General features: G+C 38.6%; 1 protein-coding gene across 2 annotated transcripts in view; it reads right to left on the reverse strand.

Annotated features, from left to right (window-relative positions):
* The window catches only part of JMY (junction mediating and regulatory protein, p53 cofactor), a 143,039-nt gene that overhangs the window by 37,484 nt on the left and 86,965 nt on the right, over window positions 1-18,590 (reverse strand). For both annotated transcript variants that reach the window (XM_038401940.2, XM_043514636.1), the window contains exons 6-7: window positions 14,380-14,567; window positions 2,415-2,501 (exon numbers count right to left, since the gene is read on the reverse strand). In XM_038401940.2, the coding sequence (XP_038257868.1) occupies window positions 2,415-2,501; window positions 14,380-14,567 (275 nt within the window). The remainder of the gene's footprint in view (window positions 1-2,414; window positions 2,502-14,379; window positions 14,568-18,590) is intronic.

Below are 18,590 nucleotides of genomic sequence, written 5' to 3' on the forward strand. Positions count from 1 at the left end.
CTACTCTTTAAAACACCAGGAAAAACATTTGTAGTTGGAAATATTTTAAATCTTTTTTTTATTTCTTAAATGTTTGTGAGATGCATACTTGCAAATATGTTAACCAAATGCTAAACTCCTAATATCATTGCTGCGTAAATGGTAAAATGCTTTATGTACCAAGATGGACATTGCTAACTAATTACTAATGTAAGAAGCTATTAAAGCATAGGCTATTTATATTCATGGGTAAAAAATAATTCATTAATGGCAGTACTCAAGGAATTCTCACACCCAACTCAAGACGACAAGAAGAATCGTCTTTCTAAAAATGACAGGTTTTAGAGTAGCAGCCGTGTTAGTCTGTATTCGCAAAAAGAAAAGGAGTACTTGTGGCACCTTACAGACTAACACATTTATTTGGTGGAAATGCATCCGATGAAGTGAGTTGTAGCTCACGAAAGCTTATGCTCAGATAAATTTGTTAGTCTCTAAGGTGCCACAAGTACTCCTTTTCTTTTTTCTAAAAATGGTGACATAGAATCAATAACTTCTTTAATAACTGTTTAAACCAAAGACTTTGAGAACAAAAAAAACCAAACAAAAAAAATTTTTCTATAAAAACAGCAAGACTCTGAAAACAATTTCATTTCCTGCTGAACTCCAATACATTAACAAACTACATATTCATAAGATGAAGAGGCCTCTAAGGACAACCCATGGAAGTAATCTAACAGTGAAGAAGTGACAGCAACCAACTTTGAATCTAAATAAATCTGAAAGAGGTATGTTTTCCTGTAATTTTTTGAAAATAGGAAGAAGGATATAAACATACCCTCTGCTACCCTGCTCAAACACAGTACTCAGTATAGCTCATCCTGTCCATGTCTACAAGCTACCACAGACAGCTATGAAAGAGAACACTCAAGAAGAAACAACCCCATAAAAACCTCACCAAGATTTCAGCATGGTTTGGTGAGAGAACATTAACTAAAACATTGTCAAGGGATCAGATGTAAAATTCTTAATGATTTTATTGGGATGTAAAAATGCTGCTGTAACTTAAAATATTAACAGTTTTTCCTGTTAATCATCAGATGGTTAGACCATGTATTCTCAGAGAGGAGACAGAGGCTAAACATTGGTAAACAGAAGAATAGTGGGATTTAAGATTGCTGATATTTGTAACTCACCAGTTTCAAGACAGCTCACATGGCTTCTTCTAAATAGCTAATTTGATTTCCTAGGATTTAACTAAGATTGTTTGCCGTCTATAAAACTATAAAACCATCTATAAAACTAACTGGTATTTATTAATAACTGGACAAGTTCCACCTGCCCTTAAACAAAATTGTTTTGCTCATACATAAACAGTTTAAGTATCTAATAAGATACAAAGAGTGAATTTACAATAATTTTGGGAAACAATATAGTTTAGTCTTAATTTAAGAGAAAAATGCTCCCAGAGGTGGTTTACTCTCAATGGTGTAATTTCTTTTAAAAGCTCTCCACACAGACACATACAGAAGAGACCATAATGGAAGTAAGCAGTTTATCATTTATGTTCTGTCACATGTGTTGTTTTGTTTAATGTTTTCTTTTCCTTTCTTTAGAACTATGGTTAATAATTATGATTATTTTGGTTGGACACAATCATGGTATCCCCCAAGATATGTAAAAGGGCTCCTCTGACTAAAATAATGGAGTCACACCCCAGAATTGGCAATAATAAAAAAAATGTAGTAAGAGCTGACTTACCATTTCTTATTTCTCTAAACTAAATATTTTAATAATTTTTAAAATAAACTTACTTGACATCCAACAATTTAGATGAACCCCCTTTTTACCACATAACACATTTCAGTGTTTTAACTATATATCAAAATATTTCTTTAAAGATATCACTATAAAAAACAAGTCAAAAGACTTATAGTAAAAGAAAAAAAAACAAATGACTCCCACACAGTACGGGGGGTTAAACAGCATAAGTTTTACTTTCAAAAACAGAAGATATCTTATCAACTTCTACTTATTCATCTTTGTCCAAAGTTTCCAGTTTATGTGCCAACTGTTCAAAATAAGAAAAGGAGTACTTGTGGCACCTTAGGAGACTAACAAATTTATTAGAGCATAAGCTTTCGTGAGCTACAGCTCACTTCATCGGATGCATTTGGTGGAAAAAAAATATTTTTTTTTCCTCCAAATGCATCCGATGAAGTGAGCTGTAGCTCACGAAAGCTTATGCTCTAATAAATGTGTTAGTCTCCTAAGGTGCCACAAGTACTCCTTTTCTTTTTGCGAATACAGACTAACACGGCTGCTACTCTGAAACCTGTTCAAAATAGTAATCCCTCTGAAAACACTGCTCTAATTAATGCATGGTGAGGGATATAAAAATGAATAAAAGGCTAATTTCAGTAAGAGCACAAACTCACTAGTTGCACAGTATGATGCATTCTGTATTTCTCTTCACTCTGATGGCGCTGCTGGATCTTTTCATTATGCTTTGCGATACAGATCTCCTGTAGAGACAAAATATTATATATAAAGCATACATTCCAAATATCAACTTATAAAGGCTTACTGTAATATTTTATAAACAGCACTAAGCATTAAAAAGTAAATTATAGGATGACTGCTTAAACAATCTAATTTAACTTTTGAATAAAAACACAAAACCTAAACAACTGTGTTGACTACCTCCAGAGCATATATAGATAGCAGCTACTAGCCAAGTCTAATACCATTACAGATATAGCACAACTCACTGATTTTTTCCAGAGTTGAGAGTGCACAACTGCTCAGGCAACTCCATTTTAACTGACGTGAGCTATGACTGCTAACATTCAAACAAAATTAGATAATTATGTATTCAGCTATACAACTGGCAACTCGCAAATGCAAATTCCTAATTTCAATGTGCAACTGGTGACTGTACACAGAACATGGATGCTATTGTATCTACACTTCTGCACTTCCACCTTATTTTCTAAGAGTCATTTCTGACATGTCTAATTTAAAGAACTGATGAAAAACTGGCTCTTTAGCCATTACACTTACTGCGTTACATTACACACACACACAGTTATCTCACATTAGTTACAGGAAGTTCTCACAATATTGTAAACTTGGCCAAACTTCAGTTGGATTATGCTCCATATGGAGCACTGATTACAAGCATGCCCCTCCTTAAGAGTGGAGGGGCAATGGGTATGCTCATCCATTACAGACAAGGCACCATCGCAAGCATCATCAAAGACACTTGATTTGACCTCAGCCATAAATCAACAGACACCTATAGTAGTGATAGGAAGGCTCAATTAAGTCAAGAAAACAAAGAAATCAAAATGTCTAATGGAGACCAAAAATACAACAGAAGCCTAACAGTAACTCTTGAACTTTAAGAAGAAAGAGAAATCCTTTACAATAGAAATAAAGGAAAAATGCTACATTCTCCTTAAACAGGACCAGTGGGGATAGTGGTGGGCACAGAGGTAGGCAGAGTTTGTATCCAGCCTCAACTAGCAATGTTATCAGGAAAATTTCAAAGAACAGACACCCACATGGAAATGCATGCAGGCAATACTCAAAGAAGAATGTAGGTTTATAATGGCATACCCTTCTCAACTTTAGCTATAGCAATTGCTATTGGTAAATACTAACATTTTCAATTTTTAATCATTTCATTGATCACGAACTGCCTGATAATAAAGGCAGTAGGCAGCAAAAGCTTCCTAGAAACTAAACTTTGCAGACTACAATAATAAATTTAGAATGTGATAAAAGCTGAGACTTTTTTAATGTTAGTTTATCTCTGTTTTGTTCTCTCTCTTATCCTATTACCTTGATTAAAAGATTATTGTAACTTTTTGGGCAAGGTACTGCATTTCTAAGCTAATATATTTTAAATTGTGACTAATATAGTGGGGAGAAAAGAGAAATCAGAGAAATAAAATGACAAAGGTTACTATACTTACAGATAATTCCTCAGACAAATATACCAAAAAAGGAGTTTCACATAAGAGTTGACAATAAAGAAAAATTTGAAACAAAAATGAAAGATGTTTCTAATGAGTCAGGCAAGTAAACAATTAGCACAAAACCTATAGTGAGCTCACTTTCTAGTAATCAAGAAATGACCCAGTCTAATATTTTAGGTCTCTATTTCTTTTATTTTTTATATCTAAATAAAAACTCTGATTTGGAACTATTAAAATAAAACCTTTAAAATTTGAGATGCTCATTAGAATGTTGCTCTGATGTTACTTGAGCAGGACTGAATTTACAAATTATCCACTTCCCTTTACCCCAATTTTAAAAGTTATTAAACTTAATTAAAGCCTTGAAAAGAGAGAGAGAGAGAGAGAGAGAGAAATTCAAGGTCTAAGATAAGAGACACAAACATGAAAAGACGACTAAATGTTTAACTTTTATTTTTAGTATAGTTGCCCTTTCTTTGGTTGTAAGAAGTGCTGATTATATGCTAATTAAAATAGGAATGCTTAAAGTTAAGATGTGAAAATAAAGGATGGTATCAATGTAAGAAATCAAAGTCTTGTTCTGATGCTCTTTAATTTAGAAATTAGACATTTGAAAGATCATGCAGACTTAGCTAGAGATGCATGCTATTTGCATTTTACGGCTTTGTTTCAGAAAGCATATGGGAATAGCTGCAAAGAGCAGGCTTTTTTTTATGGATTCTTTAGTAACAGGTTCTCTCTCTTTAAATCAGTGGGCTAATTTCTACAGTGATATCAAATTGTGCTTCTATTTCTTAAGAACAAAAACAAACCAAAAAAAACAGAAAACCCTCAAGTTTACAAATTATCTTCACTTTTTCTAACAAAAATCTGGTCAACCCTTTCAACCTTTGTCACTTGATAAAACTACTTGATTAACAGTAGCAGAAATGAACACATATGTTGTTTTTGTAACTTCCATTGTACTTTGCATTCATATTTAAATACAATGCATTAAAAAAATTGTCTTGCATGGGTTTGTACTCCGTAACAGTGTTGTTATAGGTAGAGATGGCCACACTACCTATATTAAGTTTGCCTAACACTTTCCATTAAAAGATCCAGTTTTCAGTTGCTTATAACTTTGCCAAATTTTAACAGTGAGTGTAATTAACCAATTTAATCAAGAGCTGTGGTAAATTCTACATCACTGGAAATTTTTAAATCAGGACTGGATTTTTTTAAGACATGCTCTAGCTCAAAATAAATTATTCTGGGGAAGTTCTATTGCCTGTGTTACACGGCAGGTCAGAATAGATTATCACAATGGTCCCTTCTGTCTTTGGAATCTATGAATTTAATCATTCAGGTTGAAATTTTCAATACCAGGTGTCTACCTGAAGTTCTGGGAAAATTTCAGCAAAAATGGTTCAGTCATTGTCAAGAATGAGGTTAGGGAAAAGCATGCAAAACTGGCAAAACAATGAATCTTACTACTGGTTTCATTTAGAACCCGTAGAGCAGCATTTCTCAAATGCGGCCACCATGGTTTTTTGTGCGGCCACAGCTTCCCAGGCGATGATTGGAGGGACAAAGCAGTGTTAACATATAAATATCACTTTTCATAGAAACAGACTTACTAGCTAGCAAGTCCTTAATAAAAGCAACCAAAAATAAACAAACAACAAAAAACACAAGTACATGCAAAATACATTATTTGTTTCTATTCTGTTTAGATCCAGTAAAGAATAAAGACAACTGAACATTATTTTTATTATTGCGTCTACAATAAAAAGCTACATACGTAAATTAAAATTTGGACATATATGTGTGCATATTTATTTGTTTTTCCTGAAGTTAACTAAGTATTTTAGGAAAAATTGTCAGAGTGGCCACCAAGAAGAATTGGTGGCCGCACTCCAAGACCACCAAAAAATTTCTTGTGAGACCTTGATCTAGAGCACTCACACATTGGAGCTGGGACTTCATATTTGTCCCAGGGGAGGGGAGAAATCACCTGGGAACAGAGAGATCTTTGCCTGTCACCATGAAAATCCACACCAAATTTGGCCAAGTTATAAGTCTCTGAACATCACCTTTTGTAGGAGCTCAGTAGAGGTTATGGGGGATTTACAAAACTTTTTAAATATTTCACCTCCACTAAGCATGCTCCTCCCCCATAGAGCTCTGTGACAGCCATATTAAGCAAGGCCTTTCCTGCAATTGTTCCTCCTAACTGCCAGGAGCCACTGGACACTAGAACAGAATATGGTGGCCGTGTCTTCTTTGATCTCAAATATTCCACTTGCTGGAATCCAGGCAATATGGAGGAGAAGGAAACATCCTAAGGAAGAAGAGGGCAAGAGGCTGGGAGAGAGGGGAGAACCTCTGGGGCTTGATTTGCAGAAGTGTTAAGCACTGAACTGCAATTGAGGTCAACGGGCACGCTGCTTCAAGCATATAAAATCCTATATGATGCCAAATATTCTGAAAAAAAAAAATCAGGTCCTAGATGTCTCAAACTGAGCACCTAAAATTAGTGGACAATGGTCAATTTTGTCCTTATTCTCCATGCCTCAGTTCCCCAGCTTTAAAATCACATGACCTCAAGATGTGCTGGTGGCTGCTGCTGTGGTTGCTTTCAGTGGTGATCTACTTAAAAGGGCAACATACTTCAAGGGGCAACGCATCTGTCTCACACAATGTGCATCTCCGTCTTTCACATTCACCTCCCTACACAAACTTGTATTATTATTGTTGTTACTTCTTGACACTTCCTGCAATGCACATATATTCTCTGTAATTTTATTCTTTCAACGTGCTGTTATTTGAGTTTTTTGACTGGTCTATGCATTTCATAATTTTTATTTCTCTCTTACGATTAAATTTAATTCTTTGAGTAGTGAGTTCTAAAATGCCTAACCTGTCCTGGCTGAAGTAATTATCCCTACGGTAACTTTTTTTATATGTATATTATATCTATGTTTTTTGTTTCTACTGGTGGTGCACATCCACACATTACCTCAATAATTTGGTGCACATAACAAAATTCATTCTGCACATGGATGGGAAAAATTAGAGGAAACAATGTTGCCCTTGTGAGGGGGAGGAACCAGCTATGTTGCTCCTAATCTGAGGAGAGAGTTCACTTCTTGTCTCAATAAAAAGTCATGAGAGGGGTCTCTGAATGATAAGGAAGGGGGATGGAGTGGTATAACTCGATGTTATGACCTCTATGAGTCACTTGTCTGTAGTGATCCACCTCCAAATATGTTGGAAATAGGCAAGGTGATCTCCAAAATGGGGAAGGTGGGCTCATGGGCGCAGCTGTAAATCCAGGGATGCAGGAGGATTTGAACCATCAACCAATCCCTTAAAACTGTTGCTTCAAAATGGCTGGGTTGTCATGGAGGGTAGTCGTGCAGACCTCTTTCTCTGATATCTATGTCTCTTTCTAGCAGGGGGTTTGGTGAATCCATGGCACCTTGAACACTGAATGGGATGTGATCTCTGGGAAGTTTGTGATCTACTAAACTGTTTCTTATTTGTAGGTGTATGTATACCCAGGGATCATAAAGCAGCCCTAAAATCCTTTAGAGTGCACAAGGACTCATCCATGGTTTCCAAGAACAGTTTACAACCAAAGGCGAGATCCTCCACAGCAATCTGAACTTCTTTCAGAAACCCCATTATATGGAGCCATGATACCCTGGTCATAAACACTGCTGTGGAGATGGATCTGGCAGCAGCATCTGCAGCACACCAGCATGCTTGACAGGCAGTTCTGGCCACAAAGTGGCCCTCAGATGATGGACTGGAATTGCTCCCTATGTTCTTGTGGCAGAAGTTCAATAAAAACTGTGAATCTGTTATGTGTAAAATTATATTTGGCCATGACCACCTGACAATTCGCCATCCTGAAATGCAGGGTTGCTGACAAAGAGGCCTTTCACCCAAAGAGATCTTGCCTTTTCTGGTCCTTATTATATGGAGTAGACTTAGAGAAGTGCTCCCTACTCCACTTTTTTACCACATCCACCATCTGGGAGTTAGGTGGAGGGTGGGAGAAGAAGAAATCAGAATCCATAGGGAGAACATAGTACTTTTTATTTGCCTATTTCCACATGGCTGGAACAGTGGCAAGTGTCTGCCACCAAGCTTAGCCAGATTTACAAGTGCCTCATTGATGGGTAATGCCACCCTGGAGGGGTTACTGACTACAAGATATCCAATGGTTTGTGCTGTGAATCACTGACCCATTCAAGAGGAATTTGAAGAGTGTCAGCTACCTTCTTTATGAGGTCTTGAAATTGTAAAAAACCATCAGCCATGGATAGTGGCAATGGCAAAGGCATAAGCAGATGTTTGAGGGGTGATCTCATTATCTACTCTAGCTTCCTGAACCTCAAACATCTGCTATGGGAGGGCTGACTAGGTAGGAGAGGGCTGTACAACTCTGGCCTTCCTATGCAACAATACCTGTGGTCTGGCAAATTGTTGATAGGCAGTTCAGAGGTCCAAGTATGGACATTGGGGGTGAGGGGGCATACAGAAGTAGGAGTGACATGAGGGGCCACCATCCTTGATAATGACCTGGATCTTCCCTATATTTTTCAGAGAATGGGTTGTTGAAGGGATATGCTGAATAGGTCTGAACAGAAATAGAGGAGACCAACTGAAAGTCTCTCTTATTCTCCTTTGTCTGATCCAAAGAGGGAGCACCTACCAAAAATGGTAGAGAATCCTGCAGTACTGGAAGACAGTAGTCTGTAGATCAGGGTCTCAGTACCAAGAGATGATCAGCACCCATGAGGAGTGGGAACTCTGGTTGTTATTGAGAGGTCCTTAGTAGATCTTAACTCCTGTGCTATCAAGTAGGGCATTGGTACCAACACAGTAACCAAAGCCAATGGTGGGTGGCACCACTGATTGCTTGGTGCCAAGAGTTCTGCATGCATGGGTACCAATGGCTGGGCTGAACACACAGGTATCGACAGCTGAGTGAACTCAATATCACCAGCCCCTAGTGTCTATGCTTGCTCTCCTTGCTGGTAGAGAGTACCAAGGCCCTATTGGAGATGTCTCTCTACTTTGTGCTCTGGGACTTTACAGCCTGACCAGTACGGGTGGAGGAGTCCTTCAGTTCAACCGCATGGGGTTGAGTTGAAAGGTTGAGGTTTCAGAGACCACAGATCTCCCTGGGGACCTGGACCTTTTCAGAGCTCTCTCCTTCAGGTAAGAGTCTGCACTCCTCTTTTTGGAAGTCTTCCCTTTCTTAGGGGAAGCCTGTGCTGAGGTAGAAGGGGTGCTAGATCTGTCTGGAACAGGTATGGGGTAGGGGTGTTTCCTGACTTGACTCAGAAGCTGGCCATCGTCAGCAGTCTGAGTTTAATCTTTTTGTTTTTCCTCTTGGCAGAAGAAGCAACATTTGAAACCTGGAGAGCCAGGGATGCCCTGGTGGAGGTGGGAGGGAAATCAAATCTCTCTGAGGGGAAAGAGGAGTAAAACAAACAACTAACTATAAAAACTAATATTAGAAAAAAAGCCAAAGCACACTCAAGGCAGACACGCTATGGCTCTGTCTCAGGCCAAGATAGTTGAGAAGGAACAGGGGGCAGTTTGCCCATGCATACCTAATATGACCTTGATACCCAGCACAAAGATGGACAGGGAGCATGCACAGGCCAAACATACACTGCTAACTGAAAATCTCCAATTAAGGGCTCAAGAGGCAAATGCGCACCTGATGTGGAACAGCCATATGGACACTAATCGAAGAATAACTAATCCTATACTAAAAAAAGAACAGGAGTACTTGTGGAACCTTAGATACTAACAAATTTATTAGAGCATAAGCTTTCATGGGCTACAGCCTACTTCATCGGATGCATAGAATGGAACATATAGTAAGAAGAAAATATAGATATAAATACAGATAAGTTGGAAGTTGCCATACAAACTGTGAGAGGCTAATTAGTTAAGATGAGCTATTATCAGCAGGAGGAAAAAAAAGAACTTTTGTAGTGATAATCAAGATGGCCCATTTAGACAGTTGACAAGAAGGTATGAGGATACTTAACATAGATTCAATATGTGTAATGATCTAGCCACTACCAGTCTCTATTCAAACCCAAGTTAATGGTATCTAGTTTACATATTAATTCAAGCTCAGCAGTTTCTCGCTGGAGTCTGTTTTTGAAGCTTTTCTGTTGCAAAATTGCCACCCTTAAGTCTTTTGCTGAGTGGCCAGAGAGGCTGAGTGTTCTCATACCGGTTTTTGAATGTTATGATTCCTGATGTCAGTTTTGTGTCCATTTATTCTTTTGCGTAGAGACTGTCTGGTTTGGCCAACGTACATGGCAGGGGGCATTGCTGGCACATGATGGCATATATCACATTGGTAGATGTGCAGATGAACGAGCCCCTGATGGCGTGGCTAATGTGATTATGTCCTAGAATGGTGTCATTTGAATAAATAAGTGGACAGAGTTGGCATCGGGCTTTGTTGCAAGGATAGGTTCCTGGGTTTGTGTTTTTGTTGTGTGGTGTGTGGTTGCTGGAGAGTATTTGCTTCAGGTTGGGGGGTTGTCTGTAAGCGAGGACTGGTCTGTCTCCCAAGATCTGTGAGAGTGAGGGATCATTTTTCAGGATAGGTTGTAAATCTTTGATGATGCGCTGGAGAGGTTTTAGTTGGGGGCTGAAGGTGACAGCTAGTGGTGTTCTGTTATTATCTTTGTTGGGCCTGTCCTGTCCTGTAGCAGATGACCTCTGGGTACTCTTCTGGATCTGTTTTTTCACTTCAGCAGGTGGGTACTATAGTTTTAAGAATGCTTGATAGAGACAAACTCTTACAAGATCTCTGTCTGAGGGATTGGAGCAAATGCAGTTGTAGCTTAGAGCGTGGCTGTGGACAATGGAACATGCGGTGTGTCCTGGATGGAAGCTGGAAGCATGTAAGTAAGTATATCAATTAATAGGTTTCCGGTATAGGGTGGTGTTTATGTGACCATCACTTATTAGTACAATAGTGTCCAGGAAATGGACCGCTTGTGTGGATTGGTCTAGGCTGAGGTTGATGGTGGGATGGAAATTGTTGAAATCATGGTGGAATTCCTCAAGGGGTTAGGGTTAGGGTTAGAGCAGCGGGATAACAACACAGCTACATTTGCAGGCAGAATCCAGAGCTGATGTTAAAGCACAATGGAAAATAGACAACTCCTTTTACACTACATTACCTATTAAGAACTAGTTTATGAAGAACTACCTGACCTGGATTGAGAGAAGGGAGAAGTAACAGCACTGGAAAAATGACTGACTATGGAGAAAAAAGACCACCTGTGAAACTAATTTAAGTTTTACACGGATAAGATGGTGTAGACAACTTAAGATATGAGGTTTTTATCAAGCTATACGTTTTAGTTACTTTTTCACCCTACTCTAAGCAATTCTTCCTCAGTGGCATCTAAAAAGTGCCTCAAAACACATGCTCCATGTACTGTGTAGCAGCTCCACTATTAATGAAAGATAAGGTGTTTCCTTATTGATTTTAAATTGTAATAGTTTCTTACTTTATAAGGTTTGTTACAATGGTGCTATGATTTGACAATGTTAACAAAACAGGAAGAAGAACATGAAGTACAAGTTCTGAGAAAGATTTTTCATTATTACCAATTGTCAGGTACAATGTGTATTATCAATTGTACATTACATTTCATTTTATGTTTCTGTATTTTTGATGTCAGAACTTTATGAATAAAAAAGATTTATATTACATCATTATATTTTAACTTTTCCGAGAGAGGTTTTCAGTTTCTTGGATGATTAGATTAGCTATATCTCCTGCAAAAAAAAATAAAATAAAAATAAAAAAAAAACACAAGCAGGAGCTAGTGAGAGAGCTAGTGAGAGAGGATAGTCTTCTCCTATTCAGGATTTTAGCCCGAAAGAGGGAGCAGGCTACAGAGAACCCTAATACCCAAAAATCTATACTGTAGCAAGAGATTAGATTGCTCTGAAGTTCCTGCTACAGCAGAACCTTGTGACATATGCCATCTAACATACAGCTTGTTTTCTGTGGTTTGGGGCAGGAAGGGGGAGGAGGTGGCAGCAACTGCATAGGTTCTAAGGCCTCAAGTGAGGAAAGAAACTTAAACGCTTTGCTAAATTAAGCTCTTAATGAATAGGAATGTATTTTGAAAAGTGACAGTCTATTCTCCCTGGAACTCAATCATAAATTTAAAGGAGAGAGACTCAAGAATGGAGAGATCAACCAAGTAACCTCCTCAAAATTCACTTTTTTCACTTAGCCTTCAATCACTAATGTTCTCATTTCAGACCATCCGATTCTACTGTCACACCACATCCTGTAGTATTGTTCTGTATGTTTAATTTAGACTAACTTCTCAGCATGGGGACCTTATCTTCTTACAGACTTGTGCACTCTGTACAACTATGGAACTACAGGTAAATGTTAATACCACCACTGGCAAGAATAGTTCAATGGTACTCCAAGACCGATAGTGCTTACTTAACATGAGAGTCAAAGCCACAGGATGTTTTCTCTTTGAAATAATTACTAGGAGGTTTAACCAGGCATGGAATCAGAGATGAGGTCAGTAATGGAATTTAAAATTAGTTTGAGCAACTACAGTAAACAATGTTTTGACCTAGATACTCATCCTGAACTGCCGAAGTATCTTTTTCCCCTAAAACTTGCTGCCTAATGGCACAGGATTCCTGACATTCCCTTCTCCTTTCTGCATCAAAATAGAATCTTTGGTCAACCCTGCAAATTTAAATACAAATTATTCTGCATGTATTTTCTTTACTGGCTGAAGAGTAAGGCACATTAAAAAGGCACCAAAACAAGATTCCAAACATGTGAACTCGGTGACCGAACTATTTCCCATGATTAAGTAACAAGGGAAAATTTCTGTACATTATTTTTCTGTTTGTGTTCTTTCCCATGCAATCTTGAGCGAGATAGGTGAGACAGTGGTGACTGAAAAGCAGGCAGTAGGAAAAAAAAAAAAGTATAAAGTTAGCTAGTATAAAGATAACTGCTTGGTGACTGTATTAACTCTTCAGCTGTTTTTCAAATTTAGTACACAGCAATGGACGAAAAAACTCAAAACTATTTCTAGTTCTGTGATGTTTTATTTTCATTAATATATTCACTCAAATAATGCATGTTCATAAAATTGCATGGACTTTAAGGGAACTACAAACAAGTCATTCAGAAAAACGAATGAATGTGCATTACCAAAATCTAACATATGACTTGAAAACAACCCATATTTGCAACAATTCTATGTATGAATCACATTTGTTAATCTTTCAAGATAGATCATTAATATTAAAGAGATAATCCATACTGTAACTTAAATCTCTTCACATATTGATTACAAATTAAACTTCCATGAAAAACTGTTGCTTCTCTACTTAAGTCTTCTGACTTGTTTTGAATTGGGGGGAAAAAAAACTAATTTTTCTTTAAAAATCAATTTAATCTAATCTGGGAATCCAAACCCTGAAATGCCCTAAGACGTAACATTGCATGGTGTCACTACAGGGCAGAGTTAAAGTTATTTCAGTGCTCTAAATTGTGAATTTGCACACTTCTAATGGGATTGAAAGCAAGCTGCCCAAAGGAAAGATGGTGGCCCCCTATCCTGTTACAAAGCAGAGAGGATGACTGAGCAGCAGGTGAATGAAGATAGTGACCATCTTTGCTAAGGGCAGCCTGTGGTCCCCATCCCACTGAGAACAACCAGAGATGGAAGCCATTTTGAGAAGGGCATCTTAACTGTGGGCTGACTATGTTCCACTGAATAGTGAACAACAGCTATTTTAAGAGGACAATTCTTCGTGGAATTCTCTGTAGAAGAACATTAACTTCTACTAAAAGAGAAAGTTTCAGTTGTGAAGAACAGCAGCAGCTACCAAAATAAACAAACTCACTAATAAATAAATATTTTTAACTCTAACAAAAACTTCTTAAAAAAAAAGGTTTCAGGAGATTTTGATTATATTGGAAGTCTGAAGAGTGTTTTTCCATTATTAAGATTACTAGAGACTAAAACAATTATTAAAGGTCCCATTTTTAACAGACTGATTTATAAATTATCTAAAATGAAATATGTGCTCAAAGAATAAGTGTTGTAATTGTGGGTTACAGAACGAGGTTGAACTGTTGCAAAACTCCTCAGCCTTCACTGTGGAACTATAACGGATCCCTTCATAATTTTAAGAAGCATTAAAAACTTGGAATCTTATATCCCTTATCCCAGAACACTTATGTGCAGCTACTGTTCCTGAAGAAACCCAGTTTATTGAGTGTTGAGTCTCCCTGTGTGGGCTCCCATCCAAGATTGGAGGCCTCTTTGGTTTTACTAAAAAGGGGAAGTCTCTGTTAGAGAAAAATTGTACAATTTAATATTACCTTTTTGTTTCTGAGGTAGGCTTTCTTGGCTGAAATGCGTCCACGCCTTGCTTCCAGCTGGCGGATTTTCTGTTGCAACTTCTGCAGCTCTTCTCTTTGTAAGTGTATAGATGTTGCCATATCTTCTTTTTCAAGCATGGCTTCCATACTTTCATAAGTATCGTAATACACCACTTCATCTCTCTTCTCTGTTTATAAAATGTCAACAATAAAAAGTCAAATCAGTGTATGTGATTGACATAAACCACTAAGTTGGTGGGTTTTGTTTGTTAACATTAAACCCTGCATTAGGCAGGAAGAGCTGGTCTTGACAAAAATGACAGTTGAGTGCCAAGGTGTTAAAGTGGCACAACCTTCTAAGGCTCTACAGTTCAGCTAAAATATAAAAATCCACTTCAATTATGTACCTCCTGTTATTTTTATTGGCTCACATACCATTCTAAGAATTGCTGTCAACAGGAATTTGTGAAGGAAACATAACCCCATGTCACCTCAACACTATGCCCCTGACAGCATTTGAACTTAACTAACATGAGGGGAGAGTTTATGCTGCACAGTCATCCCATGTGATCTCCACTGTAAAGTTCAAGCTATATCACCACTTCCTAAGGTTTTCGTTGTGTGACTCTTCTTCAGATATCTTATATATATACACCATGAAAGAGAAATTAGACAACATGATGATCCCAAGATTCCTCCCATCAGGTTTCTGGGCTCGTAGTCACACAGCTTCTGCTCATTGGAGGCAGGGTGAGTATCTCTGTTAGGCTTACCTTGAAGACACCACACTTAAGAGGACAATGACATTATCAAAGGTTTTATCACAACCTATCATTTTAAAATTTGTATTTCACACTATAGTCTCTCTTGCCTACAGTGGAGCACTAATGAATTCAAAAGCTGTAATGAGTGTCATTGTGAACATTTGACCTCTAATCTCTTACCAAGAAAAAAAAAATAAAGGTGATGAATCCTTCACTGTGAATGCCTGGGTAAGGGGGAGACAAAGGCCTTCTAAATCCCTCTATATCCCCTGCTGCAGGCAGGTCAAAGGATGCTACCAGAAGGGGAGTTCAGTGCGGGTGGCTCAAACAAGGAGGACAGTGAACACTTAGTGCTGACCTTATTGCCAGTTGCCCAGCCCTGAGCACCTAGAACAGAGGTGGGCAAACTACAGCCTGCAGGACCCTCCTGCCTGGCGGCTGAGCTCCTGAGCGTCTAGCCCCTGGCCCTTCTCCTGCTGTTCCCCCTCCCCCACAGCCTCAGCTCACTGTGCCGCTGGTGCAATGCTCTGGGCGGTGAGGCTGTGAGGTCCTGGAGCAGCGCCGCTGCAGAGCCCAGCCTGACCCGATGCTCTGTGCTACACGTGTGTGGCTAGCTCCAGCCGGGCGGCACAGCTGTAGCGCCGCCAGTCACGCGTGCTCCAGGCAGCGTGGTAAGGAGGCAGAGAGCAGCGGTGTTGGATAGAAGGCAGGGGAGTTCGGGGCGGTCAGAGGGCGGGGAACAGGGAAGGGAGTCAGGAAGGAGGGAGGATTGGATAGGGCAGCGGGGGGCAGTCAGGGGACAGGAGAAGGGGTGGTTGGATGGGGCAGCGGTCCCGGGGGAGGAGGGGGGAGATGGAGGTGGGGGCCCGGCCATGCCTGGCTGTTTGCGAAGGCACAGCCTCCTCTAACCGGCCCTCCATACAATTTCTGGAACCTGATGTGGCCCTCAGACCAAAAAGTTTGCCTGTTCCTGATCTAGAAACACTCTTCTTATTTCTCCTGCAGTCAGCCACCTCTCAGAAAAAAGCTGCTACTCTGGTTGCATACAACTCCAACTTCCTCTTACCCAGCTGAAGGATTCTTCTGGGGCAAGAGCTTCCCTCCTCCCTTCTCTGAGGCTACCCATCTTAACACAGTAAATGGCTGCTGCTTTTATCTGCACGTATCATCTTCCACCCCCTGGTGCTGACTATATCCCCCCTCTAACAAAGAGCAATTCAGAAGAAGACAGTGATTCTAGCAAGTAAGGACAGAACTCCATAACTCTAAAAATCAAAACAATGTACAACAAAACCCAACACTAGTCATTGAAACTAGCACTCACTTAGAAAAAAATTCAACAAAAAAATTTAGCTATACATGTCACTGGACCACTTTATGAAACATCAGCCTGCAAAATTTTATGTCTGATTCACCTAAAACTGTATTGTGTGTGCAGGTTTCCTTCTAAAATGAGGCCGAGTCGTAAAATAGGATTTTACAAATTAACTGACAGACTCAATTACAGGATGGATAAAAATCAATTATTTAAAAAAATAAAAATAAAAATCAGATTTTTTGATAAAATGCTTTTTGAGGAAAAAAAAACCTATCTAAAGATACATTATAGCTCAAAGATATATCATGGAATAGGGATTATAAATTCAAATTCTATAGTATGAGACAATATACTCATGTAATGTTTAAGAAAAGTTTTGTAAATGAGTTCAGTAGTTCATGGATTAGGGACCCAATCTGATGGGGTTCCAGGGGCTTCTGTACATCTTATTTAGCTTAATCTTTCTATCTACCCAATAGGATTCAGTGCTCCGTTTAGAAGATACCATCAGAGATGCTTAGTTTTGAAGTTCTCAAACTGTGGATTTGTGTCTCCAGAGATAACATGCTTGTTAACAGCAAAAAAGTTTTTAAATAAATATATAGAGGTGAGAAATAACAGACCTCAACTCTATTGTCCCTCTGCAAATTTGTGTACACAGAGTCAATCCCTTATCTCTCTCTAAAAGTGCAAAGTTTCAAAAAATTCAATGAATAGAAGATTGTTGGGAGCGGAATAGATCTGGACGAGGAGAAGAAGTCTGGAGATAAATGTGAGAAGGGAGGGACAGGCAGTAGAAACAAAACGGAAACTGTTTGAGCAGCATATTCTAGAAGTCTTGAGGTCTTTCTGAGTCTAGCCTTCATTGATTTGAGATCTATCACACCAATCTCTCACTAGGAGGGAAAAACTATAATGACAGCAGGCCATAAAAGAGGCCCAGTTTGGGAATATTTGAAAGAAGTTCTTCTACTTGTGGGTAAGACAGGCATGTGTGCAACATGCAAACAGTGCAACAAAGAAATGCAAGACCTGGTTGCCCAAATGAAACAACATCATTAGAAGTGTTCCTTCTCAGGAGGAAGCTGCGTTGAAGATGATGAAAGGAACATGTCTGAACATGCAGGATCTTCAGGTTGGTAAACTTTTTTTTTTTTTTCCATACTTCTTTCTTAAGGACTGCCTCTCTTCCTTCTGGACTATTCTTGAATTTTCATGTTTGAGCAAACAATATAGTTGTTACTCTATGGTACTATCATTTTAGATGCAGTTGTGATAAAAATAAATAGCTGAAATAGGCAAATCTCCTTTTACAATTTCACCTTTAAAGTAGTACTGAGTGTCAGTGAATGCAATGAGTAATACTAAATGAACAGTATGATAATTAAATAACTGCACTGACTTATTTTGTTTACGAGAATCCATCCTCAACATACAGGAGGATGCTGAAGACTATCCACCTTCAAGATCATCACCATTTTCTATAGTTTCAGAGTTATCTGCCAATTATAGTGTTTCAGTCACATAATGTATGTCACATAGCCACAGTATATCACCTGTAGCAAAAAGAAAAAAAAATCCCCATCATCCAGAAACAACCATAGATAAGTTTGTGATAAGAACCAGCAGACTACAAAAAGAGGTAATGGATGAAAAAATTGTCTGATTTGTTTATGCAACAAACTCTCCTTTGATGGTTCAGTCATTAAGACCAGGATACAGTCCACCCAACAGAGCAGATGTCGCAGGCAAATTGCTGGATAAAGTGTATGAAAGAGAAATTGAGCAGTGTGCAAAAGGTCTAGAGGGTAAAATTGTTAACCTGAGTCTTGATAGGTGGAGCGATGTCCACAATGATCCTGTTGTATGTGCTTGTGTGACAATAGAAGGGAATGTCTTCCTTACAGAAACAATTGATACATCAGGAAATGCACACACAGCAGAATGCTTACAAGAAGTAGCAATAAAAGCTATAAAAAAAACCTGAAAAATAATTCAAATGTCTAATATGCAGCTTGGTCACAGACAATGCTGCAAATGTATCCAAGATGAGAAGAAATTATTTAGAAGAGAGTCCCAAGCTAATACGGTTGCTGTGCTTGTTTGATGCACCTCCTAGCCAAAGACTT

This window comes from Dermochelys coriacea, chromosome 5 (genome assembly GCF_009764565.3).
Source record: "Dermochelys coriacea isolate rDerCor1 chromosome 5, rDerCor1.pri.v4, whole genome shotgun sequence".
NCBI classification, from domain to species: domain Eukaryota; kingdom Metazoa; phylum Chordata; order Testudines; family Dermochelyidae; genus Dermochelys; species Dermochelys coriacea.